This window comes from Phycodurus eques, chromosome 17 (genome assembly GCF_024500275.1).
Source record: "Phycodurus eques isolate BA_2022a chromosome 17, UOR_Pequ_1.1, whole genome shotgun sequence".
Taxonomy (NCBI): domain Eukaryota; kingdom Metazoa; phylum Chordata; class Actinopteri; order Syngnathiformes; family Syngnathidae; genus Phycodurus; species Phycodurus eques.
In genome coordinates, this window is record NC_084541.1 from 8,507,338 (window position 1) to 8,518,352 (window position 11,015).

Sequence of the window (11,015 nt, forward strand, 5' to 3'; positions counted from 1 at the left end):
CAGTGCTGAGTTATTGATCACAAGTCACTGTACAGTACATGTACATAGTAGCGCAAGTACAAATGGGTTGTAATATACTTTTAAGTTGTAATTTGCACTTCATTCTGGAAATCCTTACGTGAATTGAAAGTAAAAGATCCTGATGGTGTTTTACCAGCATGTGTGGACTAAAACAAAACATTGCCTCTTCTATTGTAATTGGATAGCACACATTCGTTTGTGTTTTGGCAGTAAACATGGTGGTGAACCAGACGGTTATAAACAACTGGTGAAATCCATCCCTCCAAATGTGTTAGCTGCATGAAATTTCCACACTCAATGAAAATTACAGATAAACAAGTGTTATGATAACGGTGATACTACAATTCTTAGTACTACAACTACAAATAATAGTACCAGTAGTCCCCCCAATGTTTCTAATAGCCTATATTAAAGTTTTCCTCAGTCTCTTTGGTACATTCATCAAATCATTCTCAAATGTTGTAAAACAGTAGGTGAATTCCTCAAAACACAATGGATAAACTGCAAAAGTCAGCCCCTTGATCAAAATTCTTAGTTCATCCCTTAAAAGTAAACATCTGAGCCAGTGAACATCAGAATGCCATCAGAATGGCAAGTCCATGTGTCATTGTGTCCGGATAAGACAGTCAGATTGCTGAGTCACGTTGTCAATATAACAGTGTACTCTGGATGGATGTTTTGCTGTAAACTGCAGCAAACGTTTTAATGACAATTACTTTAAATTGTAAGTTACACCTTACTGTATGTGGGCGATTGATTGCAAGAGACTGGACAAGAATCTCATTTATGCTTTTATTGTTTGGACCGTAATTTGTTGACAGAACATCTCATTGTGACACAGAAATGATAAAGACAGCACTGCATAGCATAAAGAAAATAATTAACCCAAACAAAAGTAGAAAAATGAACATGGGAAAGTCTGCTTAGGGACAACTGTACATGCAGTGCTGTAGGACTTACGGTCCAATCTTCCTTACACCTAAGCCCATGATTGATAATGTGGTTTACCAGTGTGGCTCTTGTCTTATATTGTGTGTAATGCAAAGTCGAATGGATATATACGGTATATAAAATATAATTGTGCAACCCAATGCAATGGACAGATGCCTAAATCTTGTGAGACTATTCAACAGAGAACACTATTAAACATTTTAATCAACATGACATAAACAAGTGATAATGTAGCAAACATGGATGTACCAAACGTTATGGAACTTGTTTAAAGAAAGAAAAAACTGCTTTTCTGATGTAGACAAGTGACACAATCACTTAAAGATTGTAGTGGTAGTTTTGAGAAATTCAATTCTGATCTGAGAAATGTACCAAGCGACTCAGAAAAATTGTAATAGAATAAGCCAAACCAAAAACTATGATCTCAAAAGAGTTTAATATCATTTCAAATTATTTTTGCAACTCCACCTTTAAAAATAAATGGCTTACAGATCATTTGATTCGGGGGGGAAAAAACAAAAACAAAAACGTGCGTGTGTACATGCACATGCAATTCAGACTCGTTCATAACTTCTTCCCACTAAAAAGTACAATTCAGGCTAAACTTAGCTCCTCCCCAACATACAAAGCTTGACTCTTTGTCGAGACATATCAGAATCAGAATCAGAATCATCTTTATTTGCCAAGTATGTCCAAAAAACACACAATGAATTTGTCTCTGGTAATTGGAGCCACTCTAGTACGACAACAGACAGTCAATTGACAGAGAACACTTTTTAGACATAAAGACATTGAGAAAAACAGTCATTGAGCAATAAAGGGTTGCTCGTTATCTGGTAATGCCGGTACTTTTTTTTTTTTTTTTTGACAACTGTGCAAAAAGATGCAGAGTCCTCTAGCACTTAGAGCAGTTCGAATGACTAATATTACAATAGTCTGGTGCAATGACCATTGTGCAAAGGGCGCAGAGACTTCAAGCGAGTAGTACGATAGTCTGGAACAATGTTGATTGTGCAAATGTTGCAGATACTTCTCAGTCAGTGTGCAAATGGAGCAGATGCAACTCTGGCATGAGTGGCCAGTATTGGTCAACAACAGATATGCAAATAGTGCAGCGTGGTGAGACTACTACAGTGAGTGCACGAGTAATATATAATTGGCCCGACAGAAATGTGACAACAAATTCAAGACAAAAAGACAAAAACACACCTAACCTACAATGGAATTGTAGGTTAGGTGTTCAAGAAGTTGATTGGAAGAAAGAAGCTGTTGGAATGTCTGCTAGTTCTAGTTTGCATTGATCGGTAGCGCCTACCTGAGGGAAGGAGCTGGAAGAGCTAGTGAACGGGATGTGGAGGTTCCGAGAGGATATTGCACGCTCTTGTCTTAGTTCTGGTAGCGTGCAAGTCCTCAAGGGTGGGTAGGGGGGTACCGACAATCTTTTCAGCAGTTTTGTGTGTGGGATGTACATGTTCGATCCGTTCAGGTGTGGGTTTTCAGGAACACAGACTTCCTCCCACATTACAAAAACATGCATGACAGGTTACTAAAGACACTAAATTCTCCATTGATGTGACTGTGAATGGTTGTTTGTCTCTATGTACCATGTGGACTGCAGCCAGTCCAGACTGTACCCCACCTCTCTCCGAAAGTCAGTTGAGATAGGCTGCAGCTCAACAGCGACCCTAATAGGGATAACCGGCATAGAAAATAATAAATATAATAAAATACTATTACTACTACTACAACTACTCCTACTACTACTACTACTACTACTACCACTACTACTACTACTACTACTAATAATAATAATAATAATAATAATTAACAATAATAAAACATGAATAATATTTATCATAATTAATATAATAGTTATTAGTTGTAGTACAGAAAATAAACTACATATTTGTAAAATACTGTGCAATGAATGAAACTGATGGACTTATTGACAGCAGGAAGTGCTGTGAAGACAGCGGAAGTGACGACACAAAGGAGGCGGGACTAAGATGCTACATCGTCCACCAATAGCGAACCTTCTCTGTCCAGTATGAACATGGCGGCGCTCCACAATGAGTTTGAGGACCTGGTGCAAATCAAAAAGCAGCTCCTATCTGTTACATGGCTGTGTAAAGAACGAGGACTTTTACATAGTGCCAAGTGGTAAGACTGACACTTAGCAACTGTCTATTTCCTGCGTGCCTAAATGATGCTCTTGGGTTGTTGTTTACCTGACTGTTAGCCTCATTAGCACGTACAGTGTAAATTTTTAAACCTAACATAAAACACACCGTACAAATGTGAAAATGGCTGGCTGACTGAATAGCTTGTTTGTTCGTAAAATTCTTTTATTTTTTTTATTTTTATTTTTTAGTTCTGCTGTTACTGAATGTGTTGTAAAGTAATACGTATAATCATTTGACCATGCGTATAATATAATAAAATGTCTTGCAGGTTTTGAAAGTGGTTGAATTTTGGTCAAAGTCCATTCACAATTTTTGACACAGCTCTTGTTTTGGATCTCATTAGATTAGTGTTTCACAGCCTTTATTGAACCAATGTACATATATTTCTCATTGAACACCACCAAACAAAAAGTCACGAAAAGGATTTATTCTGAAATAATGATGATGTGTGGTGGTAGTGAAAGATCATTTAATTGTTTCTGCCCCTGAGTATACATCACTGGCATAGATAGGTGATTACAAAGATACATTATTTGACTTGGGGAAAAAATGAACAAAAATCAGAAAAAAACAAAACATCCCGTGGCACACCCGATGATCTAATGACACGCAACTGCTCTTTTCTGTCTTTTTAATTTAGGGCTTCTGAGTTGGCCTTTGCTTTAGATCCTCTTCCCAAAGATGCATTACCACCACCGCATCCTTTTTCAGAGGTTTGTACAGTGTATTCCACTTATGCTACTCTAGGTCCACCCCCAGACTACATGTACCTCCCTAAATGCAGCCTTGCAAAATTAGTACAGGAATCTACTCTGTCAATGTTAAATTTCATTTCCCTCATTAAATTTAAAGATCAGCTCTGGATAAAAGTTTCAAATTATATGACATGAATTCAGACACACAGCACGGTGGCCGACTGGTTAGAGCGTCAGCCTCACAGTTCTGAGGACCCGGATTCAATCCCCGGCCCCGCCTGTGTGGAGTTTGCATGTTCCCCGTGCCTGCTTGGATTTTCTCTGGGCACTCCGGTTTCCTCCCACATCCCAAAAACATGCATTAATTGGAGACTCTAAATTGCCCGTAGGCATGACTGTGAGTGCGAATGGTTGTTTGTTTCTATGTGCCCTGCGATTGGCTGGCAACCAGTTCAGGGTGTACCCCGCCTCCTGCCCGATGACACCTGGGATAGGCTCCAGCACGCCCGTGACCCTAGTGAGGAGAAGCGGCTCAGAAAATGGATGGATGGATGAATTAAGACCCTGCATACTTTTTTTTATTAATTAATTTTAAAAAAAAAATTAACAAAAGGGGGGGGGGACGACCATTTTAATGGCATTACCAACATGTTAATTATCTCCAGGAGTTTAATGAAAATATAGGAATAATAGCCTCTAACACAGTAGATAAAAACAAAAATAGTACAGAAAGCTGCACACAGACCTCCGTCATGACAATTTAAAATGACCTAAACCGATATATGTAAAGATAATACGGTTCCCTCCGTACAGGCCAGTATTGACTATAATGCTTACTTAGAAATGTATTGTTTTGTTTTTGGCCTGTCTTGCACTTACAGGAGGACATACAAGACCTTGATGCACTAACACTGGCCAAATCTAACTTTGATTTGAAAGAGTATGACCGCGCTGCCTTCTTTTTGAAGGGATGCACCAGTCAGAAGGCTTACTTCCTCTACATGTATTCACGTTATCTGGTAACACTCTGCTGTCAATATTCATTTGGACGACATTCTCATACCTGATTGCTTTGGTCACACTCCTGAACTGAAAGATTCTTTTTTTTTTGCAGTCTGGTGAGAAAAAGAAGGATGATGAGACAGTTGACAGCCTTGGTGAGGACACAGTAATAGATAATGATTTTTTTTTTTTTTTTTTTTTTTTTTTTATAAAAAGTGTTAAAAGATTACAAATCTGTTTTTAGGTCCTCTGGAGAAGGGTCAGGTGCGCAACGAAGCTTTGCGAGAACTGAGGGTGGAGCTGAGTAAAAAACACAACGCAGGAGAGCTGGATGGCTTTGCGTTATATTTGTAAGAAATATCCTTGCACCAACAGCTGTACAGTAGGGCAGTGATTCCCAACCAATTTGTCGTGGCATATTATTGTGCTGTGAGAGATCAGGTGTGCCACGGGAAACTATCCAATCCTGCATAATTGGTCAGAAATTATTGAAAAATTTATTTATTGAAAAATACTAGATTTTTGTTCCTCTATTTTGCCATCAACCTGTAGTGACAGGCAGAACAATTACATACGCGTCCACTAGACTGCAAAGGGTACATAATTAACCTGTATTTTGTTATTTTTGTTATTGTTACTTATATTTGTTACTTTTGTTATTTTTGTTGTTGTTGGAGTTCTTGTAAAGTGAAAATAAGCCTTAAATTTGACACACCACAGAGAAGAGTGTTGTTCAAAACCCTGACAATTTTGAATGATTAGAAGAAAGAAAAAAAATATATATATAAGTAGTTAATATGGGGCTTCAAATCATGAAAAATTAAGCCGTTGTCTCGCTCTCTGACGCTGTTGGTGAGTCCACTCAATGCACTAAAACCACGGCCCGCTCAACTTCCAATCAAATAACTCCACTCTAAACTGTAAAAAAGGATGCTACTTCATGTAACATCTTTCTTTTGCCTACACATTGCCACATGTTCAAACCGCGAAAATATATACACTTAAAGCCTCCAGTGGCTGGACTATATCCCACCGTGCCCACCTTTCCACCCCACGACAACGAGGCACTCTAAGGTGGCCCTGCCAGCCTCCTAAAGCAGCCACGACAGTGGACTATCTGAAAGGTCAATGTGTTTTCAGGGTGTAGGGATAGCAAGGCAGCTACCTGCACGTCACAATTGTGATAGATAATGGATGATGTGAACGAATGCTCTTACGTTCTTATGTAGTGGAGTGGACTCATTAGCCATGTCCAAAAAGAATCGGGAAAACTGAAATGGTGACAAACAATGAAATGCTGGATCTTCACAATTGAGTACTACATACTGTAGTTCTCAGTCTTTGCACGTTTTCAGCAATTATCTTCAATCGTGTATGATATTTTTGGAAACAAAACTGAATTCATTTTACATGGTCTTTAATATAAAATATGTTCCTTGTTTAAAATGTTGGGAAACACTGCAGTAGGTTGGCGTGTGTGTGTGTGTGTGTGTGTGTGTGTGTGTGTGTGTGTGTAAAATGGCAGGTATGGAGTGGTGCTTCGAAAGCTAGATCTGTTGAAAGAGGCGGTGGAAGTTTTTGTTGAGGCAATTCACGCTCTTCCTCTTCACTGGGGGGCGTGGCTAGAACTCAGCAACCTCGTCACCAACAATGAAATGGTTAAAAGCTAACGTTCACAAACACACACACACACACACACACACACATCTTTGTCGTGCCACAAGCTAAGTTTGAATCGTCTGAAGGTCCATGTGCTCGTCCTCTCCTAGCTGAAGTCTCTGTCTTTGGCCGACTGCTGGATGAAGGACTTCTTCATGGCCCACATGTACACAGAGCTGCAGATGATCAAGGAGGCCCTCCAGAAGTACCACAACCTCATGGACGCCGGCTTCACCAAGAGCGCTTATATCATCTCGCAGATGGCCGTCGCCTACCACAACATACGAGGTTTTTTATTTAAAGTTGTACAAATCTTCTAACATCTCTGGAACCACTCTCTCTCATGTTGGGGCTTGTATAGAAATCTGTTTTGTAGGATTTATTAAATATCCAGCTTGAGGTCCTTGTACTAGTATGCTTTTTGTCCTCACTAGTAAAACAGTATGGCAGACTACAGCTGGTGGAGCATTTATTCCATATGAGGGATATAAAATAAATACACAAACGGCTCTCCATAACTTACTGGAAATATTTGAGTACTAGTAGCACTAGAAATGGAAAGAAACATTACTATTAAGACAGTCGTTCTACTAGTGCGCTGACTTGTCTTAATAGTAAGGACAAAAGCTTACAAGTAAGCTTGATATCAAGCATATCGACTATATGCTCAAACGGCTTTCCAATAGGCCTGCTTTGCTTAAATTGTGACATCATTGCAGATATTGACCAGGCGGTGGCTCTGTTTAACAAGCTGAGAGAGCACGATCCCTATCGCATCGACAACATGGACACCTTCTCCAACCTGCTCTATGTCAAAGTGAGGTCTTCATAAGACCGAAGTGGAAAGGAAACCAGATGTTTTGTAAAAAATGACGTGCCTTTCCACAGATCATGAAACCAGAGTTGAGTTACTTGGCCCACACGTTGGTAGAAATTGACAAGTACAGAGTGGAGACGTGCTGTGTTATTGGTAAGTACTGGTCACACTCTGAAAATATCTCAATTGCTTTTAGGTGGGCCCTGTGATTGACAGGATAAATGGCTCAGTCCATACCCCACGAATAGGGTACGGTAAATGTAATGTATTTAATCTAAATGGTGGTGGTGTCAGTAAACTAAACTGCAGTTGGCTGTTGTAGGTAACTACTACAGCTTGCGCTCACAGCACGAAAAGGCGGCACTGTATTTTCAGCGGGCCCTCAAACTGAATCCTCGCTGCTTGAGTGCCTGGACCCTCATGGGCCACGAGTACATGGAGATGAAGAACACATCGGCGGCCATCCAAGCTTACAGGTAAGTCAGTCAACGCCTCTGTTTTGTTGGTCACGTTGGTGTGAGTGTCAGGATGTGTTTGTGTCTGTCAGACACGCCATTGAAGTGAACAAGCGGGACTATCGAGCCTGGTACGGGTTAGGTCAGACTTATGAGATTCTTAAGATGCCCTTCTACTGTCTCTACTACTATCGAAAGGCTCATCAGCTCAGGTTTGTATCTGACGACAGTATATTTAAAAAAAAAAAAGAAAAAAACAATCCATATAGACAACTTCTTATTGTAGCACCCTGATGTTTTATCTCTACAGGCCCAATGACTCACGCATGTTGGTTGCACTGGGCGAAAGCTATGAAAAACTGTCCCAGACAGCTGAAGCCAAGAAGGTAGCTTAGTACATAAAAAAAAAAAAAATTCTCTTTCCATGTGTATGTGCATGTTTTGAGACATGCGTGTGTAAATGATCTTGTTTCTAGTGTTACTGGAGGGCATACTCTGTTGGAGATGTAGAAAAGATGGCGCTACTCAAACTGGCAAAGTAGGTGGCACCGACTTTCGCGTTATGTCGTCTATGTTGCCAATGTCTATGTTGCCATCACATTGTGGTGGAAGGAAAAGCATGTTTTTGGGATAAAAACATTTGCCTTGTGTGTGCAGGGTCAGAAGCTGTGAAAATATGTTGTGGTTTCAAACTAAAAAGTATTTCCTATAAGGCAGTTCTTAAACGTATTACACCAAGAAACATCTTTTAAAAAAGTTAGCTTTCCAAGTACCACCATGATGACCAACATTAAAAAAATAGTAGTTATAAAGCCTGTGTTTATCAAACTGATGCAGAGGTTTTATTCCTTAAGTGTATTTAATATCATTGTATCACTGTAACATTATGCACAGTTTGAACATTACCACGGTGCATAAACACAGAAAAAATATTTTTTTAAATGATTTAATTAAAATGTACACAAAAGTAAAATGAAAAAGTAAATGAAAATTACCAAAATGTTTAAAAACAAACATGTTAAAAATTACATTATGTATTGTACTTCAAAGTTAAATACAACTGAACTGTAAGTGGAATGAAAACCTTTTTAAATTTGAACATTTAATTTAATGATTCTTTAGCATACCACTAGAGGGAGCCCGCGTACCACTAGTAATCATACCACACTGAGACTCCCATTACTTGTTTTAAGGCACAGGTGTCAAACTGGTGGCCCAGGGCCCAGATCTGGCCCACCACATCATTTTATGTGGCCCGTGGGTGTGCATCACCTTTTTCTTGCCAAAATTGCAAATTGTCTTCACTTTTAATATTGAGATATTGCAAGCATTTTTCTTACCAACCCCCCTTTTAAAATAAAATTTATTCATACTGTAGTTTAACAAAGTTTCTACTGGCTTCTGATTTCAAAACTATCCATTAATTTGTGTATGTGTAATAGTATCAATCATACATTCATTTGGGTTTGCAGCCATAACGGCCCTCTGAGTGGAACCATAGCTACGATGTGGCCCGCGACAAAAATGAGTTTGACACCCCTGTTTTAAGGGATTACGAATTCATTAGTGTACAGTAATATTCCATAATGACCATAGTTAATACCACTAGTATGGAACTAAGCATTCCTCTCTTTGTAAAGGAAACTTTACTTCAGTTTTTGTCCGGAGAGTATTTTTCTTCTGTTATTAACATGATGAAGCTAAATGTGAATATTTATGTATCATTTAAGGCTTCATGAACAGCTGAATGAAAATGATGACGCCGCCCAGAGCTACATGCTTTACACCCAAGACGTCTTCTCCTGTGGAGTAAGCATTTTGAATAAACTCGTGCTCTATCACAAGTCTGTAAGAGGTAGAACCTTTAAAAGGGCACATACTATATTATGGAAGGAAATAATTTAATAGCGTGTTAACAAAAAATTGGGTCTCAGTAAAGCCCTCAGCTCTTCATTCAGTAGAAGGAAAACTAAATCTTTCATTCAACTTATTTCTGAAAATAAGCAGGTCTGAATTTTGCTAGATTGTGACATGTCTGCTGCATGCTTCAAATGTTGACAGTTAATTAGCTTGATGAAGAAAGGCCACTATCATGTGAAATGTCAGTACAGTCGATACTTTTTTTATAAAGACTTTTGTTTTTTAGACTTGAAGCTGCCGTTTCATCACAAGTAGCCATACCAGTCTTTAAAATAGACAAATGTACATCTAATGCTGTATTTTCTTTTTTTAATCATTGGGCTATTTTGACTAAAACATGTTGCATGTTAAATTAGTGGGAACTGCTTTATTTAGAGAAATTACATAAAGTCTCTTACATGGCCTGAGGCATCTGGCGCGACTAACTTCTCTTACAACTACTTTTCACACAGGAACAGTTGGAACACACCGAGGTGAGCACAGCCCTCAAATACCTCGGTCAGTACTATTTCAAGAACAAACTCTACGATGAGGCGTCTCTCTGTGCCCAGCGCTGCTGCGACTACAATGATGTGAGCGTTAATGTGCATGCTTTGAACGGCATGGAAATGTTCTGGAATTTACTAATCTCGCTATATACTTGTATAGGCACGAGAAGAGGGGAAAGCTTTGTTGAGGCAGATCTCTCAGGTGAGAGATCAGACGGAGCCACTGTCAGCCGATCTGTTTGCACCGCTCCCCAACAACAACACGACACCCGTTAGGAGGGCGTCGCCACTCAATGTGCTTCCAATTTCCTTCACACCTTGACACTGCTGCTTGTTTCCTGGCCTTTGAAAGTGTTGCAAAAAATGATTGGAACACCTGATACTGTTCAAAAGATTTATTAGTTGCTAGATATTAAAATACTTGTTTCTAAGATGTACAGTATTTTTTTCTTCTTCAGATAAAACCTTTAGCACGACTACTGAAAATATTGCTGTACACAAATGAACATGCAGGATAACTTTTTCATGCAGTTTCCTTGCACCTCCAACATTGTGCTCATTTAGCACCATTTCCCACATATACATTTATCTGTGGTCACTGATGGTGTAGTGGAACGTGTGTCTATAAGTGCCCTGCGACTGACTGTTGACCAGTTTAGGGTGTAGTCCGCCTTTTGCCTGAAGTCGGCTGGGATAGGCTCCAGTACCCTGTGACCCTGAACAGGATCGGCCGTGTTGAGGGTGGATGGATATTTATCTATGGTGGGCCTTCACAAAAGAAGTTTGGCTGCCACTGATAGATTTTGGCTTTTTTCCTACAGAGA

General features: G+C 39.4%; 1 protein-coding gene across 2 annotated transcripts; it reads left to right on the forward strand.

Moving 5' to 3' along the window:
• Window positions 1-3,014: 3,014 nt before the first annotated feature.
• cdc23 (CDC23 (cell division cycle 23, yeast, homolog)) lies at window positions 3,015-10,594 on the forward strand. Of its 2 annotated transcripts, XM_061702320.1 has the most exons (16): window positions 3,015-3,132; window positions 3,796-3,868; window positions 4,732-4,869; window positions 4,965-5,007; window positions 5,097-5,202; window positions 6,378-6,510; window positions 6,622-6,799; window positions 7,231-7,328; window positions 7,400-7,481; window positions 7,651-7,804; window positions 7,876-7,995; window positions 8,094-8,169; window positions 8,260-8,321; window positions 9,514-9,592; window positions 10,156-10,275; window positions 10,352-10,594. In XM_061702320.1, exons 1-16 carry the CDS (start codon window positions 3,020-3,022, stop codon window positions 10,511-10,513), a joined length of 1,737 nt encoding a protein of 578 aa, XP_061558304.1. In that variant the 5' UTR covers window positions 3,015-3,019; the 3' UTR covers window positions 10,514-10,594. The 2 variants fall into 2 exon arrangements, with proteins under 2 accessions (XP_061558304.1, XP_061558305.1); XM_061702321.1 differs by lacking the exon at window positions 3,796-3,868 and having other exon boundaries at window positions 3,046-3,132.
• Window positions 10,595-11,015: the final 421 nt, after the last annotated feature.

Bases quoted from the DNA above. Each gene is read 5' to 3' on its own strand.
- cdc23 (XM_061702320.1), top strand. From the start codon at position 3,020: ATGAACATGGCGGCGCTCCACAATGAGTTTGAGGACCTGGTGCAAATC. The intron at 5,008-5,096 runs GTGAGGACACAG...ATCTGTTTTTAG, and splicing joins TGAGACAGTTGACAGCCTTG to GTCCTCTGGAGAAGGGTCAG. The intron at 7,329-7,399 runs GTGAGGTCTTCA...GCCTTTCCACAG, and splicing joins CCAACCTGCTCTATGTCAAA to ATCATGAAACCAGAGTTGAG.